Genomic DNA, 21,432 nt, shown 5'->3' on the forward strand with positions numbered 1-21,432 from the left:
TGAAGCAAGATAAATACAAAAGAACCCAAATTATAATCAATCATAATCAAATCATCATAATCAAATTCTTATAAACCAGGAGAATGGAAAAACAAATTATGGAATGTTTGTGTAATGGAATACTACTCAACAATAAGAAGGAATCACTGATACATTCAACATGCATAAGCCTCCAAAAACCTTATGTCGAATGAAAAAAGCAGGCATAAGAACATATACTATACCCATTTATATGAAATTAGAAAACATGCAACACTAATATATGTTGATAGAAATCACAATAGTGGGCACCTCATTAGGAATGAAGAGAGGTAGAGACTGACTAGAAAAGAGTCACGAGTGAACTTTCTGGGATTGTGGAAATATTCTATATCTGGGTAAGGAAAATGAATGCATTTGCCCAAAACTCATCAAACTATACACTTAATGTGTGTGCATTTCTCTGTGTGTTTATACATCAATTTAAAAACAAAAGGGTTGTACGCAGATTGGTGCCACTTAATACTACTTCCAAGGAGAAATAGGATAGTCAGAGTTTTTTTTAAGTTCATAAATTAAGGCAGCCCTCTGCTGGATATTATATCTTGATCCTGTAAGACAGGACAGAAGTATGTTATTTTATTTTTCCTAAACTGTCATCCTTTATTTACTTGAAAAATGTCTATAGTTATTTTTAAATACCACATTTATAATCTGCATTGTTCTCACATCTCCTATATAAGAACTGCTCAATTGTTTGAATTTCCCTTTTCCCATTCCATAGAAATAACAGAGTATTAAGACATATTTTTGTATTATTTAGAACTGCCTGAGAAAGTGTGGGTAGGATCTAGTGTACCAGTGTGTGGAAAGGTTGGGCTTGGCTTGGAAGATGAAGAGTTTGCCCACTGTAACAAGGGGGAATGCAAAGAATATAGACCCAAATAAAAGTAGACAGGAAGGGGGGGGGAATCTTGTCATTTTATTCTGATTGCTTTTTATTTTCAGTGCAACACGAAGCAAGACAGAGAGTGAGACAGGAAAAGAGGTACTGGAGATTTGAGAAGAGAGGAAAGGTGTGAAATAGTCACCTAAGAGAATGAAAGAGTGGATGGAACAGAGAACCTAACAGGACTTTTAAGTAGCATCAGAGGTCATTTAAGATCCATGGTCATGAATGTAAAGTGGGAAAAAGTGAGGGCACAGACATAGAGGAGGCAGAAAGTTGACTGTTAAGAGGTTTATAATTTGCCCACTTGAACTCCATGAATCGTGAGAAGAGTAAAGAGTTTGAGAGTAGATGGAAAGTAACCAAAACAATGATAGATATAATTATATAGTAACACTGTAATAAGGAGAAAGGAGAATGTGATGTTCTCCAGCAGCATTGCTATTACCATTGTTGTCATCATCATCATCATCATCATCATCATCATCATCAGTATGAGTGTGAATGACTATCTCAGGTCACAAACTGAGGTGTGCAAGAACCATAGCTCCCTCTGTTTTTCTAAAACTTAATACTTGAAGCCTCTGTCAGTTCATGAATTCCCTATTCTCTTTCTTGAAGTTGATCTAAGTGCATGGGGACATGCATAGCATTAAAGTTTGAGGGGCAGAAGGTATCTCATCAGAGTTGTCTATGCCGGCAACTTCTGAGGGGCTCCTGTTCCCTCCTGTTCTCTGGACATGCATCCATGCAGTCCCTTCTGGCTTCCTTATTCCTGACCACTAGTCTCCTCAAGGTTCAGGATAATTTATGCTCTCCTACCCTCTCTGGACTGAGAAAACACTGTGACAGGTCACAGGAATCCTCTGGCTAGACTCACCAAATAATCACTTCTTAGATCTTACCCAGGAAGAGAGACTATTACTCTTTCATTAACCCTATTACACTTATCCTAGGAGACTGAATATACAAACAGACAATGCTCAGGACATATGTAAAAATAGAACTTTGACTCACAACCTACAGCAGCTTTCCCAGGAAACCAAACCCTTGTCTAAAATAAACATTTATCCCAGAAGCAAGCCTACTTTCAGTAAGACTTATAGAAAATCAGACTGCTATCTCTAGTAGCATTCAGGAAGCAGGACAATAATTTCTGTAACAATCGGCCCAGAATGGCCAGGACTTGATGAATAACTGACAGCTTCCCTAATTGTTCTCCCTCCTTCTAACTTACAACCAATGAAAGAAAGCCAACATGCTCCCCTGACCAGTCACATAGTAGGCCCTGCCTCTAGTTAGGCATCTCCAGCTTCCCCATGTGAACAGCCTCCAAACAAGCCCCATCTAAAGCCATCCCTTTTCTCCACTAGGAAGCTTTCCTACTCCTCTCTCTGCCTTTGAGTCTCTGCTAAAACTCAAGTGACCATGGCTGACTCCCTTGCTGCAGCAAGCTCTGAATAAATAGCCTCTGCTTTTCTCATTTGGTTGGTGTTCCTTTAGTTCCACAATCCTGAATGCATACATGAGATTTCTGGAGCAGAACAGATTAACTATTATTTACTTACAAGCAAACAATAATCATGTGGTTCTCCTGAGCCCCCCATTCCTTGCTCTTAGGCAATAAGATAAAAGTGGAGTTTACTCTACTCTTTTGAGCCTGTATTATGGGCAAGGAATGCAAAAATACTAATTTAGGCATTTAAACACAAGCCGTTGGGAGGAGCCAAGATGGCGGAAGAGCATGGAAGGTTTTTTTGCATCTTGCATCCATGAAATACAGCCAGACAAACACTAAACCATCCTGCACACTAGAAAACTGATTTGAGGATTAACACAACAATCTGCACAATCAGAACCACAGAACTCAGCAGGTACATGGTGTGGAGAGGTGAACTGGGGGCGAGAGAAGCCACAGAGGGCAGGGAGCTGTTTTTGCTTGTGGAGAGAGAATGGAAACAGTGGGGGAGAATATGGGAAAAGCACCCCCCCCCCCACCGCAAAAGCAGTTGGAGAGAAAGTGGAAAAGTGTAAACAGCCGCAGGGACTGAACTAATGAAGGAGAAAGGAGAAAGGAGAGTGTTTAAATTCCTTTAAGACTCTATAAATGGGGGGTGCAGTCTGAAACTCCGCAGCTCAATACCTGGAGGTGCTCTGGTGAGAAGGACGAACCCCCAGGAGCAGAGTGGAGTCCAGGGGTCTTCAGGCCACAAGGGGAAAGGCAGTTCCCCTGTGGGGAGGACATCTGGTAGAGGCTGTGTGGCCCCCACACAGGCAAAGACCCAAGTGGACCCAGGAGAACAACTACACTTGCTGGTGCTGGAACAAGGTCATTAAGGGTGAAGCCTGGTGCCAGATGTGTGTTGTGATTTTCCATAATCCCTGAAACGCTGCTGATACATGATCGCGTGAACTTTTTCTGGGGCAGGCTGGCACCCAGCCACAGTCTCTGGGCATCGGTAGCAGCATGGTCCTGCGAACGTTCCTGGGTGCAGCCAGCACCCAGCCATTGCTTGGTGAGACACTCCACAGAGGGTCAGAACAGGTCCCTCAGAAGTGAGGGGTCAGCAAACATAGCTACATCTGAGATAAAATCCAGGAGGGAGGTGCTGCCTGGGGCTTGGTCACAGACAGTGTAAAAGTGGGGAGTGGACAGAAGCCGGAGACAAAGGACAGGTGCACAATTGCTGATCGGAGAGAATAGAATTCCAATACTAGAGACCCGGTAGCTGGGTGACGCCATTTTCACCATTCCTGCACATGTGCATACACCACCTACAAGCACCACAACAATCCACCCCAGTAAGCTAAGCAGCAAAAACTAATGGAGGATGGAGCCATTACACTAAGCCCTGCCTAACTGGGCCAACCTTGCTCTTCAGGAACACAAGTCTCTCCACCTGCTTAGTTTACAGACTATAATGCGCTTCATGGTTTGACTTCTATGGAAAACCAAGGAATTTCAATCGTATTTCAGTCTGTTTGCTGGTCCACCTATTCAATTTTCTTTTTTTTTTCCTCTCTTTTTCATTTCTTTTTCTTGAATACAGAAAGAAATAATCTGTCTTTATTTTCAGTTTTTATTAAAATATTTTTAATGTTTTTCAACTTTATTTTATGTAAATTTTTCAAATTCTATTTTACTTCCATCATTTCATTTTATTCTATTTCAGTGTATTCATTTTTTCAAATTTTCAGACAATTTCCTTTTTTTTTCTTCCCCTTTTTTCTCTAATCTATCAAGCCCCTTTCAACACCCAGACCAAAACACACCTAGGATCTAGCATCATTTATTTGATTTGTGTGTGTGTTGTTGTTGTTGTTGTTGTTGTTGTTGTTAATTTTTTTATTTTAATTTTTTTTTTATTTTTTACCTCATTAATTCTTTTTCTTCCTTCAAGATGATGAAATGAAAGAATTCACCCCAAAAGAAAGAGCAGGAAGAAATGACAGCCAGGGACTTAACTAACACAGATACAAGCAAGATGTCTAAACCAGAATTTAAATTGTTTTTAAGGTTTATTCATTTTTCACAAACAGAGAGAGAGAGCATGAGCAGGAGAGGGGCAGAGAGAGAGGGAGACACAGATTCTGAAACAGGCTCCAGGCTCTGAGCTGTCAGCACAGAGCCCGACGTGGGGCCCGAACTCACAGATGGCAAGATCATGACCTGAGCTGAAGTCAGATGCTTAACCAACTGAGCCACGCAGGTGCCCATGAACCAGAATTTAGAATCACATAATAAGAACACTAGCTGGAGTCGAAAATGGATTAGAATCCCTCTCTGAGGAGATAAAAGAAGTAAACGCTAGTCAGGATGAAATAAATGCTATAACTGAGCTGCAATCTCGAATGGATGCCATGGCGGCAAGGATAGATGAGGCAGAGCAGTGAATCAGCGATATAGAGGACAAACTTATGGAGAATAATGACACAGAATAAAAGAGGGAGACTACAGCAAAAGAGCACGATTTAAGAATTAGAGAAATCAGTGACTCATTTAAAAGGAACAACATCAGATTCATAGGGTTCCAGAAGATGAAGAGAGAGAAAAAGGGGTAGAAGTGTTATGTGGGCAAATCACAGTGGAAAACTTTCCTAACCTGGGACAAGACACAGACATCAAAATCCAGGAAGCACAGGGGACTCCTATGAGATTCAACAAAAACCGACCATCAACAAGACATATCATAGTCAAATTCACAAAATACTCAGGCAAGGAAAGAATCATGAAAGCAGCAAGGGAAAGAAAAAGTTCTTTTTTCCCTTAACCTACAGGGGAAAACAGATCAGGTTTGCAGCAGACCTATCCACAGAAGCTTGGCAGGCCAGAAGGGAGTGGCAGGATATATTCAACATGCTGAATCAGAAAAATATGCAGCCAAGAATTCTTTATCCAGCAAGACTGTCATTCAAAATAGAAGGAGAGATTATAAGTTTCCCAGACAAACAAAATTTAAGGAGTTTATAACCCGTAAACGAGACTTACAAGAAATTTTAAGGGGGACTCTCTGAGGGGAGAAAACAGGAAAAAATACATACATACATACATACATACATACATACCGAAAACAACAAACACTAGAAAGGACAAGCGAACACTCCAGACTCCAACCATACAAACAACATAATGCAAATAAATTCAAATCTTTCAGTACTCACTCTAAACATCAATGGACTAAACCCTCCAATCAAAATCATTACATATAGTAACCAAATGGATAAGAAAACAAGATCCATCTATATGCTGTTTACAAGAGACCCACTTCAGACCTAAAGACACCTTCAGATTGAAAGTAAGGGGATGGAGAACCATCTATCATGCTAATTGTCAACAAAAGAAAGCCAGAGTAGCCATACTTATATCAGACAATCTAGACTTTAAAATAAAGACTGTAACAAGATGTGAAAAGGGCATTATATCATAATTAGGGGTTTATCCATGAAGAAGAACTAACAATTATAAACATTTATGCTATAATGTGGAAGCACTCAAATATATAAATCAATTAATCACAAACATAAACTCATTGATAATAATACCATAATACTAGGGGACTTCAACACCCCACTAACAGCAATGGACAGATCATCTAATTAGAAAATCAACAAGGAAACAATGGCTTTGAGTGACACACTGGACCAGATGGACTTAACAGATATATTCAGAACATTTCATCCTAAAGCAGCAGAATATACATTCTTCTCCAGTGCATATAGAACATTCTCCAAAACAGACCACATACTGGGACACAAATCAGCCCTAAGTAAGTACAAAAAGATTGAGATCATACCGTGCATATTTTCAGACCACAACGCTATGAACCTCGAAATCAACCACAAAAAAAAATTTGGAAAGGTAACAAATACTTGGAGACTGAAGAACATCCTACTAAAGAACGAATGGGCTAACCAAGATTTAAAGAGGAAATTAAAAAGTACATGGAAGCCGATGAAAATGATAACACCACAGCCCAAAACCTCTGGGATGCAGCAAAGGCAGTCATAAGAGGAAACTATATAGCAATCCACACCTTCCTAAAGAAGGAAGAAAGGTCTCAGATACACAACCTAACCTTACACCTTAAAGAGCTGGAAAATGAACAGCAAATAACACCCAAAGCCAGCAGCAGACAGGAAATAATAAAGATCAGAGCAGAAATTAATGCTATCAAAACCAAAAACACAGTAGAACAGATCAATGAAACCAGAAGCTGGTTCTTTGAAAGAATTAACAAAATTGGTAAACCACTAGCCAGTTTGATCAAAAAGAAAAAGGAAAGGACTCAAGTAAATAGAATCAAGAATTAAAGAGGAGAGATCACAAACAACGCAGCAGAAATAAAAACAATAATAAGAGAATATTAAGAGCAATTATACGCCAATAAGTTGGGCAATCTGGAAGAAATGGACAAATTCCTAGAAACATATACACTACCAAAACTGAAACAGGAAGAAATAGAAAATTTGAACAGACCCATAACCAGTAAGGAAATCGAATTAATAATCAAAAATCTCCCCAAAACAAGAGTCCAGGGCCAGATGGCTTTCAAGGGGAATTCTACCAAACATTTAAGGAAGAGTTAACACCTATTCTCTTGAAGGTGTTCCAAAAAGTAGAAATGGAAGGAAAACTTCCAAACTCTTTCTATGAAGCCAACATTACCTTGATTCCAAAACCAGACAGAGACCCCACTAAAAGGAGAACTATAGACAAATTTCCCTGATGAACATGGATGCAAAAATCCTCAACAAGATATTAGCCAACCAGATCCAACAATACATTTTAAAAAGTATGCACCATGACCAAGTGGGATTTATACCTGGGATGCAGGGCTGGTTCAATATCCACAAAACAATCAGTGTGATTCATCACATCAATAAAGAAAGGACAAGAACCACATGATCCTCTCAATAGATGCAGAGAAAGCATTTGACAAAATACAGCATCGTTTCTTGATAAAAACCCTCAAGAAAGTAGGGATAGAAGGATCATACCTGGAGATCATAAAAGCCATATATGAATGACCCAATGCTAATATCATCCTCAATGGGGAAAAACTGAGAGCTTTCCCCCTAAGGTCAGGAACAAGACAAGGATGTCCATTCTCACCACTGTTATTCAACATAGTATTGGAAGTCTTAGCCTCTGCAATCAGACAACACAAAGAAATAAAAGGCATCCAAATCAGCCAGGAGGAGGTAAAACTTTCACTCTTCACAAATGACATGATACTCTGCATGGAAAACCCAAAAGATTCCACCAAAAAATTGCTAGAACTGATCCATGAATTCAGCAAAGTTGCAGGATATAAAATCAATGTACACAAATCGCTTGCATTCCTATACACCAACAATGAAGCAACATAAAGAGAAATCAAGGAATCGATCCCATTTACAATTGCACCAAAAACCATAAAATATCTAGGAATAAATCTAACCAAAGAGGTGAAAAACCTATACACTGAAAACTATAGAAAACTTATGAAAGAAATTGAAGAAGACACAAAAAAAAAAATGGAAAAATATTCCATGCTCCTGGACAGGAAGAACAAATATTGTTAAAATGTCAATACTACCCAAAGCAATCTACATATTCAATGCAATCCCTATCAAAATAACACCAGCATTGTTCACAGAGCTACAACAAACAATCCTAAAATTTGTATGGAACCAGAAAAGACCCCAAATAGCCAAAGCAATCTTGAAAAAGAAAACCAAAGCAGGAGGCATCACAATCCCGGACTTTGACGTATACTACACAGTTGTAATCATCAAGACAGTATGGTACTGGCACAAAAGACACTCAGATCAATGGAACAGAATAGAGAGCCCAGAAACGGACCCACAAACATATGGCCAACTAATCTTTGACAAAGCAGGAAAGAATATCCAATGGAATAAAGACAGTCTCTTCAGCAAGTGGTGCTGGGGAAACTGGACTGTGACATGCAGAAGAATGAACCTGAACCACTTTCTTATACCATACACAAAAATAAACTCAAAATGGATGAAAGACCTAAACGTAGGACAGGAGGCCATCACAATCCTCGAGGAGAAAGCAGGCAAAAACCTCTTTTATCTTGGCCGCAGCAACTTCTTACAAAAGCAAACAAAAGCAAAAATGAACTATTGGGACCTCATCAAAATAAAAAGCTTCTGCACAGTGAAGGAAACAATCAACAAAACTAAAAGGCAACTGACGGAATGGGAAAAGATATTTGCAAACAACATATCAGATAAACGGTTAGTGTCCAAAATCTATAAAGAACTTAACAAACTCAACACCCAAAAAACAAATAATCCAGTGGAAAAATGGGCAAAAGGCATGAATAGACACTTCTCCAAAGAAGACATCCAGATGGCCAACCGACGATGAAAAAATGATCATTATCATTCACCACCAAGAAAATAAAAATCAAAACCACAATGAGATACCGCCTCACACCTGTCAGAATGGCTAACATTAACTCCAGCAACAACAGATGTTGGCAAAGATGTTTGCACTGCTTGTGGGAATGCAAAAAATTAAAAATAGAACTACCCTACAACCCAGCAATTGCACTACTAGGTATTTATCCAAGGGATACAGGTATGCTGTTTCGAAGGGACACATGCACCCCAATGTTTATAGCAGCACTACCAACAATAGCCAAAGTACGGAAAGAGTCCAAATGTCCATCAATGGATGAATGGATAAAGAAGATGTGGTATACATATACAATGGAGTAGTACTCAGCAATCAAAAAGAATGAAATCTTGCCATTTGCAAGTACATGGATGGAACTGGAGGGTATTATGCTAAATGAAATTAGTCAGTTAGAGAAAGACAAATATCATATGATTTCACTCATATGAGGACTTTATAAGGGAAGGGAAGGGAAGGGAAGGGAAGGGAAGGGAAGGGAAGGGAAGCAAAAATAATATAAACACAGGGAGGGGGACAAAACATAAGAGACTCTTAAATATGGAGAATGAACAGAGGGTTGCAGGAGGGGTTGTGGGAGGGGGGGATGGACTAAATGGGTAAGGGGCATTAAGGAATATACTCCCGAAATCACTGTTACACTATATGCTAATTAACTTGGATATAAACTAATTAAATCAAATTTTTTAAAAATAGAAAAAAAATTAAACACAAGCTATTACCCTCCCCTCCTGAAAAGAAGGATAAAAGCCTTGGAAAGGTTCATGAGTTCTTACTCTAACCATTTGCAATGTAAATGAACTTCTCTATGGTAACAATAAGACCATTGTCTACATTTTTACAACCTAGGATGACCCCATGTTCCCAGGTCTCAGTAAGGTTTCCTCAGAACCCCTAAGTGTGCAGAAACATAAAAAATATCTTCTCTAAAGCCCCTCAAACCTCAAATCTATCTGGGGTTTCTGCCATCCTCCATGGGGGAGAAAAGCCCTCATGCCCACCCTCCTGAGCTTTCTCAGGACCTCCCAGCATATAAGCTGTCTTCACTTCTCTCTTAAATCTTTACTCACATAGACTGGAGGCCCTCTCAAGTCTCATGGGCAGGGAGCTGTGCTGATGTCCTGTCATCCAGCACTGGCCAGGCTCTTGTCTTGACTGACCCATTAAGTCTTTCCTTTGTTGATGCCTGAGAACTTGGCCTTTGAAACAAAAATGTCAGGAAGAGTCCTCCATTTTTTTGTTAAATCACCTCTTCCCAAGGCGTGCAGGGTTCTCAGAGTCCCCACCATGGGGACCAGACAGCAGGAAAAATGGGATATTTTGAGATGAAATATTGTGAAGTCCTGTCTATTCCCACCACACAAGGTTAGTGCCTCTTCCAGGCACATCTCTTCCCATCCACAAGCTCATGTGTTCATATTCTTTAAAAAAATGAGCTTATTCATATTTGAAAATTATAAAGATAGGCAAAAATCACACCACCATAAATAACTTCTGAAAAAATTTTGATACTCACCTTCTTACACTTTCTTCTATGGTCAGTACCTGGAAGTCACTCAGCACCTTAAACTTGGCACATACGTCCTGCTGTGCCCCCCCCAACACCCCATCCCAGGAATGCTCTTTTCCTTCAAGCTAAACCACCTGCAGTCTTGAGGCCAAGCTCTGGCTTCTTGCCAGGGCCCAGATCCCACCTTCCTCTGTGAACTCTAGACCCCCAAAGCCCCTACATCTTGCTGTGAAATGCACAGCAGGCTGCATTGTGTTGTTTGTTCTCTGTGCTCCCCACTGAGCCTGTCTCCCATGTAAATTCTTTTCTCCTGGAGGTCAATGGCTGTTTGTCACATTTGGCTTGGGCTTAGATTTGGGAACATGTGTGTTCAATAAATACTGCTAAATAAATACAGTTTTCCTAATGAGCATTTGTTTGTAATTTGTACCTGGAAATGTTGGGGATGGGGAGTGGCTTTAAACTACAGGTATATGTTTCCCTGACATAAGTATAGAAAAATGTTTCTAACTGAAAGCTTAAAATTAAAATGCATCTCAGTCACAACCAAAACTATGTCCTAAGATTGGATGCCTCCTTAGGATCTGCTGAGGAAATGGTTAAAAATGTATACTTTGCAAGTTTCTAATAGGGTGGCTCCCAGAAGGGGTTGGAGGATCAATAAGCACTTTTTTTAGCCACCTGTTGGGGTGAGACCAACATGCAGCCTCAGCTGATAGACAACAAGGAGCAGTTTTGTCGTCCACTACAGATGAGAAGACTTCAATGGATTTGTGTAACCAAAGGGTGGGACCCACAACAGAGATGCAGAAGGGAAAACAGCCCATGTGCATGTGTATTTGTTTAATTCAGTTTGCAGTGTTCTCAATAGACTGAAGCTGGAATTTGGCTGTACTTTGATGCCCCCCCCCCACACACACACACACACTGTGCTTTCTTTTGGGAGCTGGCATGAGTCAGCAGATATGAGTAACCAGATATCCCAGGCCCTGCTTTAAAAGTGACCATTCAGGGTATGAGTGGCACCAAAAGAAAGCTCACAGAAACACCTAACAACCCTGATCCCAGCCCTCGGGAGCTCCACAAGACAGAAATGAGGAAAAATCTGAACTAACTCTTCTCTGCCTCTCCCCAGGCTCTCAACGGCTTCCTCATGGCAGTTACAGAGGATGGCTATGTTTTATACGTCTCTCCCACGGTCCAGGACTACTTGGGATTTCATCAAGTGAGTGGTTTTATTTTTCAGTTGAAGAGTTTGGCAAATCTAGGGGGTGAGGCAGGGCCATGTAATGCTTGTCTACATGGGGCTGTAATGGAATTTTGAAGACCTGGGTCTCCATCTCAGTCCCACACATGTAAGTCATATGTCTTTGACTGAGCCTTCCTAGAGCACTGGCTTCTTTCATCCAGTGGAGGGCATGGTAACCCATATCCTCTGAGAAGCAGATGCCAAGGTAGGATGAGATGAACAAGAGATTTCTCAGGAGAAAATCCTGGGAGGACCCAAGAGGGAGCAGGGGTTGGGGAAAGCAGGTCTGTCCCTTGGGCAAGAGACCAGGAAGGAACGGGGGTGGGTGGAAGAGTCTTCTACTGCAGTGCAGGGCCAGTGGGACATCCTCAATCCAAAGTCATGCGGCAGGCAAGCTCCTCTTCTCCCAGGAACAGGCCTGCCTTGGTGTCCCTACCATGCTTAGTCACTGGCTGGGGGCAATCCATAGGAATTGTGGCCCCAGCACAAACAAGTGGTACATCAAAGAGAGGCAACCTTACAATAACCTCAGTCAGAAACCTAAGAGGCACATTATCATGGCCATCACACTCACTTCTTGTGCTTCACAAGTCTACTCCTCCACCAGGGTTTGCGGAGCAAATCCTCCTTGGTTCCTATGAGCCTCTCTCCCTGGGGGAACCTCAAAAAAGAGAGGTGAGTGGGACAAACTCCAGCTGGTCTCAGGGTAGCACCTGGAACTCCTCTGCTCTCCATTCTGAATTCTTCTCACCCTCAGCCATCACCTCAGCACACCTTGATGGCTTAGCTAGAGGTGTGATGCAAACCTTCACTACTGAAGGGTCTGAGTCCCGGTATCCAGTGCCGTCACGGTCCTCACATCAGGGTGAAGGCCCATGGGGGCCCGATAATACCTGAAGTGCCAGCTAAAGTCTGGCTCACAGCAAACCCACAAAGTGTCAGGACCCACCCAGTGGTCATTTACCCATTCCATAAGCATATAATTGGAATCAATCTAGTTGACAGCTGGTGTAACCCCCAGACTGGGTCCTTGGCCCATGGAGTGAGATATATCGAAATATAAAAGGCCAAGGGGAAACCCCTGAAACTACCTGAAACTACCTGAACCTACCCCCAAACTGACTCCAGTCAAGATAGTAAATCACATGCAATATCATACATATCTCAAGGAGGTCATGGACAGTGGTGCTGTTGGATAGAAGGTATGGTCAATATCTTACCATGGCATTGTAGGGCCCTTCCTCCTAGGGACCATGCCCCCTCTTCAGCCAGTGGATTTCAGATCTGAAATTTGTCTCAGGTCCAGAAATTGAGCAAAGGATTGTCATTTTTCATCAAGGTAACAGCCCCCAGCCTGCTGACCCTCCTTTGTTGCCTTTAATTGTAGATGTTAAGCAGCATCGTTGTTGGCTGCCCATCTCTTTTGCCCCTTGGGATGCCATGCTCTATTAACCATCTCCACAACTCCCTATGGTCCACGCCCCCTTGATTATTTCTTCTACCTTGCTGGCCACCACTGTAATTGAAGCCTACAGGCTTGGTCAGTAATTGCTGCCATCTGATCTCTCTTACTTCAGGGCTCCATCATCCCAATGGACATTCATGAGCCCACCCCAGTGTCTTCCTCTCCTACCATCAACCCTGACCTGAAAAGAACAGTCACCTTAATACCAAATTTCTTATGATGGGGCCCCTCCAGTAGTGCACTCCTGTAGGCCTTGGTGTGTGGTATGTCCCTGGGCCCTCACATGGTATGCAATCTCTGGTGGGTCTTCTGAACTGATGAATTGCATTCATTCCACCACACCCATTTCACTCAGCCTTTTTGGCCCTTTCTCTGCCATCTGCCAGGACAACTCCGGTATTACCCTCTCACTGACCACTGGCTTTTTCCAGCCTCTAAGAGCCATCCCAGCATTTACTTTGTCCCATTTTCTGAAGTTCCTGCAAGGGTGTAAAAATTGTATGTCCTAAAAATTCTGACCTGACCCTGGCAAGGAGAGTTAGCCAACTGTACAGCTCTCAGGAAGCTGAACAGGCCAAAGGGGAGCCCTCATGGCCAAGTTGCCCATCAGAGAAGTCCCATCTCCCAGGAGCAGGCCTGCATTACAGTTGCCGTCACAGTGGATTTTAGTGGGCAGCAGCTGGGACGTGTCTCAGTTATACTCCCTGCAGCTGGAGACCTGAAGGGCATTTTCATTGCTGATGCTGAGGGAAGACATTCCATGCTCCACATAACTGCCATGCAGACTGAAAAACAGCAATGCTTGTGCAAGTGCGTTGCTCACCAAGAATACCATGCAGTGTAAGGGTTCATAAAATGCCATAGCAACAGAAGGTTTTCTGAAATCAAGGCAATAGGAAGACTCAAAATCCCTCCATCTCCACTCCTCACATATTCCCATGCCCACCTTGCACTCATGGATGTGCACAGCATACCCCACACCAGCTCTGGACTTACGCCTCACTTGTGATGAAAAGACATTTGCTGAGAAGTCTTACGGTCTTTTCACCTTTCCTTTAGAAAAAATGTCAGTCAGTACCATTATGCTGTATCTGGTTTTCAGCTGAGAATCTGAGAAGGAGTTTTATTTGTCAAAGACAGACCTGAGGCCTGAGCGCTTGCCACACCCACACTGTCAGCATCGAACTTTCTGCCTCCTTGCCCTTGCTGAGGACAAACGTGATGTGAGGGAGGGTTCAGAGATAGGGACCCTTATAAGAAGACTTTACAAAAGAAAGAAAAAAATAAACTTGGCTAAAGCCCTTCATATCCAAGAAATGCAATGGGTTTCTCTGTGCAGTGTGGTTAGGGGAGGCAGGGCTGCCCTGCTGTGATGCTTTCCAGTTCAGAACCTCCAGGGGCAGTGAAAAGAGCTGCAGACAGAATGACAGCAATGTGGGTGAACAGGAGAGAAGTCAGGGTCACTGCCTGTGGCCTCTGCCTCTGTGCACAGCTCTCCCACACCAGTGCTGTGTATGGCTTTTAGAGTTCGACCAGGTAGAAGCAGGGAGCACGGATGTGTCGGGTGCTGGGCACTGTCAGAGCACTGTTGCATTCCTCCATGCTGTCTGTTCTGTTTTGCCCTGGTGGTCCCCTGGAAGCCCACCTCCCTTGGCTTCAGCCCCCATGCTGCCATCTCTGTTATTTCCCCTCCAATCTTCATGCCATTGGCCCTTCACCTCCTTCCAGCCTGGAGGCCCATACAATGTCTCTGTCCTTTCATCAGCTAAGCCAGACGCTTGTAAATATTTATCACCATGCCATGTGCTGGGATAGATATGCTCCTGAAAAGTTCATTTTCCCTGAATTTAGTGCAGAAAATGGTTATATACAACAGGTTTCTAAAGATCATGCTTTGTGTGGGTTCAGAGATGCAGGGGAAGAGTGAATAAGAATAACTTACCTGGGGTAGAATTTGGGCCAGAAAAACTTTTTATTGCTGACAGAAAACTTTCAGCTGCACTTAATTCCTCTCAGAAGATCAAGAATAATCCCAAACTATACTCAAATAAAACATAACTTAATAAATTATTCACTACAAGCAACAGTAGAGACACTCATTACATTTCTTACTTTTTTAATGTTTATTTTTGTCAGAGAGAGAGAGACAGACAGAGAGAAAATGAGTGGGAGAGGGGCAGAGAGAGACAGAGACACAGAATCTGAAGCAGGCTCCAGGCTCAGTGCTGTCAGCACAGAGCCCGACATGGGGCTCAAACCCAGGAACCATGAGATCATGACCTGAGCTGAAGCTGGATGCTTAACCGACTGAGCCACCCAGGCACTCTGACTTATTACATTTTTAAAATTAAACCTGCTTGATTTACAAGGAATACAGTAAGACTTCTCAAGGCAAACTGGCTTGAAAACAATTTAACATTCTCCTTATGTGTAAAATATTTGCAAAATCTGTATGGGGATTGGATACCTTAAATTTTGTTCACATTCAAGTCACTACATTGCCAAACCCATTTCCTTTTTTTTTTTTTTTATGTTTACTTGGTTATTTTGAGATAGAGAAGGGTAGAGAGCAGCGGAGAGGTAGAGAAAGAGCGAGAGAGAATCCCAAGCAGGCTTCACATTCAGCCCAGCACAGGGCTCCAACCCACGACTATGAGATCATGCCCTGAGCTGAAATCAAGAGTCAGACACTCAACCGACTGAGCCCCCTGCCCGCAGTGCCCCTGAGCCCATTTCTTTAGAGTGAATACATTATATAATGTATAAATACATTAGCATTTATATTCACTCATCTCCTTCAACAAATGACAGAACAAACTTGGCTCTCCCTGGAAATGAGATTTTTGTTCTAATCCAGTTTAATTTTGTTATCCAGAAGAGCTCAACATTCTCCTTCCATAGAACTTTAAGCCAACTCTCCAGGGCTATTCAGTAGCTTCCAAAGGGTGTCCCCACCTCAGACATCTCCCTGCTAATGACCTGTGACTTGTCTGCTAGACAGTCATTCTTCCCTTGGCCCCAAGCACTGCCACCCTTTTCAAGAGAGGATACAGACATGGCCTCCAACACCATGGGAGTGCCCACCTCATGGATGTTTTCTGGGTCTGGGGACAGCAACAGCCTGATAAGATGGCTGTACAAAACCAGAGAAGGAAAACAGAAACAGTGCACCAACCAGACCCAGGATGGGGAGGGACAAAGACAGGTGAGTACACGATGCCTGGAAGGATCAGAGGTGCTAGACATGACTTAGGTTCATTGGAGGTGAACAGGTCATACCTGGCCTCAGGAAGGAAAGAAGCATCCCCTGGAGTGTGACACTGCCCCTTGGTCTTTGCAGTCAGATGTCATCTATCAGAGTGTGTTCGAGCTGATCCACAAGGAGGATAGAGCCATGTTCCAGAGCCAATTTCTCTGGCCTCCAGATGCAGCACCTATCAGCAGAGAGGGAGAGCAGGACAACCACCGTAAGTCAGGAAGGCTTGGGGGGGGAAAGGGCAAATACAAAATCAATCCTCTACATGTGTTTCAACACGGTATACATGTGTTTCTTCCATGAGGAAGAAATTAGATGAGGAAGTCAGGCTTTCTCACTCAGATGTAGATTTCATTAAGCACTGATCGAGCACTCACTAAGTCCCACGAATATGAGGGAAAGAGAGGAGGAAGGACTGCAATCACGAATCAGGTAGTGTGCGTTGGCACAGGACTCTACATCTCATATCTGTGACCTCATCTGGTCTTCCTAGGAACTGGAAACTATGCATTAAGGCATGAGTACCTGTTGATTTTACCACCAGTAGGATGCAGGGAGGGATTTTTGATGATCTTGTTCACTGATGTATTCCCAGCGCCCGGAACAGTGTCTGAGACAAAGTAAACATTAGCTGCTTGAACAAATGAATGTTCAGATGAAGAGAGTGATGCTTGCCCAGATGGACCCAGTTGGTGAGTGGTAAGACTCATGCTGGAGGAAATATCCTACTTGCCCAGGCAGGTGCATCCTCTGAACAATGATCAAGCTGGCACGGACTCATATTTGTGTATCTAGTGAGTATACAAGTTAGGTGGCCATTATGGCCATAACGTGTTACTCTGCCAACTGGTGGGATACCATAGGCAAAAGGCAATACTGTCCTTTACAAGTAAATGCCATTTTGTAAATCCATATACAGGACCCCTCTCCAAGGATTTAGAGTACATTTAATGCATCCACAGAGGATGCAAAGAAAGGCTCTTCTGTGCTTTGTTGTGACGGATGGTTAGAAAAAAATAAAATACTCAAACAGAGGCTTCAATTAGAAAAAAAAAGTGAATCCATGTGCCAATATTTGCACACTAACGACATCCTTTTTGTGGTAGATAACCAAAAATATTAAGCAAGAATAAACTTACAAGGCTGACTCTAATATATGGTTGTGTAAATTCGTAAGATACAGCTTTAACTCAATTCAGCTTTGGCTGCTGTGATTTTAGTCCATCTCTCTTCAAAGCCTTCGGCACAAGATTCTGTCTTAGCCATAAATCCAGCAGAGTAAAGTTACTTATCACAAAATAGGACTTCACTTTTTTTCTTTCCCATAAGATTATCAGCTCACTGAAGGGAGGAACTTTGTCCTCAGCATTGAGCTTGGACCTCTGTGTGGGCTGTTTCTGTGTCTCCACCCATGTCCGTGTTGACTGGCTAGGGTCAAAAGAGAAGGAAACATAAGTGTGAAGCTCAGACTTTTGTACACTGCCTGACACTGCCAAGTTTGAATTATGTCCTTAACAATGGATAGCCTGGAATTTTGCGTCTAATTTCATGTTTTTAAATACTTTTTATACCCTTATACCTCTGTAGTAGCAGAAACCATACAGAAGTCTACCTACACATTTATAAATATATGCATAATTTTTTCAAAATACAAGCAAAATTTTAATGCAGTGCTATAAACATGGAAGAAAGATATCTGAAGACCACCCAACTAATCCAAATTCCAGTTGATGTGTGCTTTATACATGTGTGTATATGTTCTAACATTTGTTGATGGTATACCATGTGCTAGGGGTTTTATTAAAGGAGATTACAAAAGTAGTAAAATTTATCAGATCATAAACCTGCCTTTGTTCCTCCCTAGCCTGCTACACTTTATTCTTCTGCAGAAGAATAAAGTCCAGACAAATCAATTTTCATGTGACAAAGGCAAAACCATTAGCACAACTATAATCATACTTGTCAGGTTGAGAATTATAGCAAAAGATAACAAATTTGGTTTTTGCCTCTTTGACTTTCTAATGAATCTTCAATGGTACTTTTGTATTTAACCCAAAAGTTTGTTTTTTCCTTTATTATCCTTTGCAAAGGATACAAACCCCTAGGACAGGGAAGAGAGCAAGCTAAACCAGCACTCCAAAACGAATCAAAGTGGCATCCTTTTTTACGGATAAATGGAGGAGGGCAGTGCAGGTGCAAGAAATAGCATGGGTGCAAAGTCCCTGAGGCAGAAGTGGACTTGGCATAGATGAGGAATGGCAAGGAGGACACTGAGAAGGGCACAGAGAGTGACTGGGAAACTGGCAGGTGACTGAGTGGGAAAGGGGTGCAGGGGTGCAGGCCACTATAGACTTTGAGGTAGGAAGCCACTGGAGAGTTCTAAACAGATAGTTGACATGATCTGGCCTATATTTTAAAGTTACTCTGGCTACTGAATGGAGAACAGACTATAGGGGCAGGGGGAGAAGCAGGGACACCAGTTAGAAGGCTATGGCAAAGTTAAAACAAGAAAAGAAAAAAATGACAAGAGTAACAGTCAATGTATAAAGGTTACAATGTGCCAGGCACTATTCCAAGTGCTTTACATATATAAATGTAGTTCTCATAATAACTTTCTTTAAAGAGAGAGAAGAAAATTTGGGCCAATAGAGTTGTTTAATAACTTGCCCAGATTCATACAACAGGTCTGGGTTCAGGGTCTGTGCTGTTCTCGACCTAGACGGTCTGCCCAGCTGATGAGAGACTGGCCAGCACAATAGAGGTATAAGTGATGACAAGTGGTTAGTTCCAAGGCGTATTTCAACAGTAGAGCAAATAGGGTTCCTGGATATGTATGTTATGTACATCATCTCATTTTTAACTTGATCCTCATGACACTGTAAAGCCAGCTTGAGTGGCTAATCAAGGTCATCCTGTCAGGCAAGGCCAAGGTTCACTGGGCCACAGGGCTTATGATCCCACATTCTCTCCACCCACCAGCTTCTTTCAGAGCTACAAATATTTTGGCTCTGTGGTGAAGAGTGTTCTAGTAGAGCTTCCTCACTTTTCTGTCTTCCCAGCTCTGCCTGGAGAGAACTGTCTCTCACTTAGTGGCACCCCCACTGACAGCCTTCAGCATCAGCCCTTGGAGGACCCCTCCTATCTGGAAAGAAGTTTTGTCTGTCGGTTCCGCTGCCTGCTGGACAACTCTTCTGGGTTTCTGGTAATCGCGCTATCCTTACAGGCTCAGGAACTTCCTACAACAGAGCATGGCTCTGCTCAGATGGAACACTGCCCAAGGGGTGAGCCAGGCTTCCTCACCATCCCAGGAAGGGCCATCTGGCCTTCAGCTCACTGCCATTTCAGAATCCCAGGTTGTCTTTTGAACCTTCCTCTGCCTGGTTAAGATATGGGACATGTTTACTTGATATTTAGTTACACCTGTTACCTACAGTACAGTCCTAAGTGGAGATCCCTGGTGAACTCAGGATGTTAATATACACCTTCTTCACCATCCCCCAAATCAGCTAAAAGTGCCTATCAATTCCTGGAATCGTACACCCTCTCACAGCTCAATCAACTCTGTGGCTCTATGAAAAAGGCTGTGTGGGGTCAAGGACCTAAGGGAGGATGGAGAAGCCATGAAAAATGATCAGGGCCAGATGGGCAGAGCAGAATGAGAAGGCTCGTAGCCTGCACACACGTATACTGAGGAGTCCTACCTGTTCAACTACAAGGAGGACACTGGACCCTCTGAGTTCCATAAAGGGAAAGTTGTATCAACTGTTTTAGCTACTTCACATCCTCTGCTCCTTTGTCTTCTCATTACATTTGGGGTCTGCTTTTTCTAGGAGCTGAATTTCCATGGCCATCTGAAACTCCTCCCTGGGCAGAACAATAGACCAGAAGATGGCATCCTCATGTCTCCTCAACTCACCCTGTTTGCCATTGCAACACCTCGCCAGCCACTCACCATCCTGGAGCTCCAAAACAAAACATTTCTTTTCCAAACAAAACACAAATTGGATTTCACACCTATAGCCTGTGATTCCAGGTACAACGCTCTGACCAGAAATCGTGACTCCTAGGGAACCAAGAGTGCTTGGACACTAGTTACTAGTTACTAGTTAGCCCAAATCCTGAATCTAGAACCAAAGGCAAGGCAAGAACAACTGGCCAATCCTGTCCAAACAGGTCCTGTAATGTTAGTTTAAAAGATGCTGCTTATGGGGGTGGTGTAGCAAACCTTCCATGTAGGAATATGGGGTTTAGGTTAGTGTGATGCAGAGAACAAATCCTTAGTGATACTTTTCTCCCTCTTAAAGACTTCTAGTAACTAATCATCGTGAACCCCCAAGAAGTCCCACTATAAAAAATCTAATTTAGTTGGGTTTGACCCAACTTTTCCCAAATTTTATTTGACCACTGAACCTTTCTTGGGGAAATCAATTAACATGCCCCTTAGAACACATTCTAGAAAGCAAGTGATTCAATGTGTTGTTACAACTATAATATGCACGTTTTATTTCTTACTCAAAGACTGGTCCTTAGCATGCTGGGGAGCCACAGAGCCCTCTGATGAAAGCTGTGGGACTTCTCCTTAACCAAAGTTCACTTGTTCACCCACATGAGTAACTGTAGGTACAGACAGAGACCCCTGTTCCACAGCGCAGGCAAGTAAGCACAGGATTAAACAGCATTTTGGATTACAAGTGTGGTAGAAGTGTCCGAGACGATCCTGTCAGTGCGGAGGCCTCTTAAAGGTCCTGCTCCAACCCTGTGGCAGGAGAGGTAGCCTTGCCGGACCTGGAGTGTCCTGGGGAAGACCGCTCCTGGGCGCTTCGGTGGGTGGGCACAAAGCAGAAAAGGCTGCAACGGAGAACTGTTGGGAGTTTGAGGGATGAACAGCAAGGCCGTAACATAAAGGAGGGCGGTGTCTCCTCTGCACAGAGGCAAGGTGGTCCTGGGTTACACCGACAGCGAACTCTGCAGGAAAGGATCGGGCTACCAGTTCATCCACGCGGCAGACATGATGCACTGCGCCGAGAATCACGTGCGGAGTGAGTTCGGGAGGCGCCCTCAGGGCCCAACCCCGCCCCGCGGGGCTGGGGCAAATCC

The 21,432-nt window shown here is 42.9% G+C and overlaps 1 protein-coding gene across 2 annotated transcripts in view; it reads left to right on the plus strand.

Moving 5' to 3' along the window:
• The window catches only part of LOC101101073 (aryl hydrocarbon receptor-like), a 65,866-nt gene that overhangs the window by 30,782 nt on the left and 13,652 nt on the right, over positions 1-21,432 (plus strand). For both annotated transcript variants that reach the window (XM_019839246.3, XM_023238575.2), the window contains exons 4-8: positions 11,501-11,590; positions 16,420-16,546; positions 19,395-19,537; positions 20,166-20,368; positions 21,265-21,374. In XM_019839246.3, the coding sequence (XP_019694805.1) occupies positions 11,501-11,590; positions 16,420-16,546; positions 19,395-19,537; positions 20,166-20,368; positions 21,265-21,374 (673 nt within the window). The remainder of the gene's footprint in view (positions 1-11,500; positions 11,591-16,419; positions 16,547-19,394; positions 19,538-20,165; positions 20,369-21,264; positions 21,375-21,432) is intronic.

This window comes from Felis catus, chromosome C2 (assembly GCF_018350175.1).
Source record: "Felis catus isolate Fca126 chromosome C2, F.catus_Fca126_mat1.0, whole genome shotgun sequence".
In the NCBI taxonomy this organism is placed as follows: Eukaryota; Metazoa; Chordata; class Mammalia; order Carnivora; family Felidae; genus Felis; species Felis catus.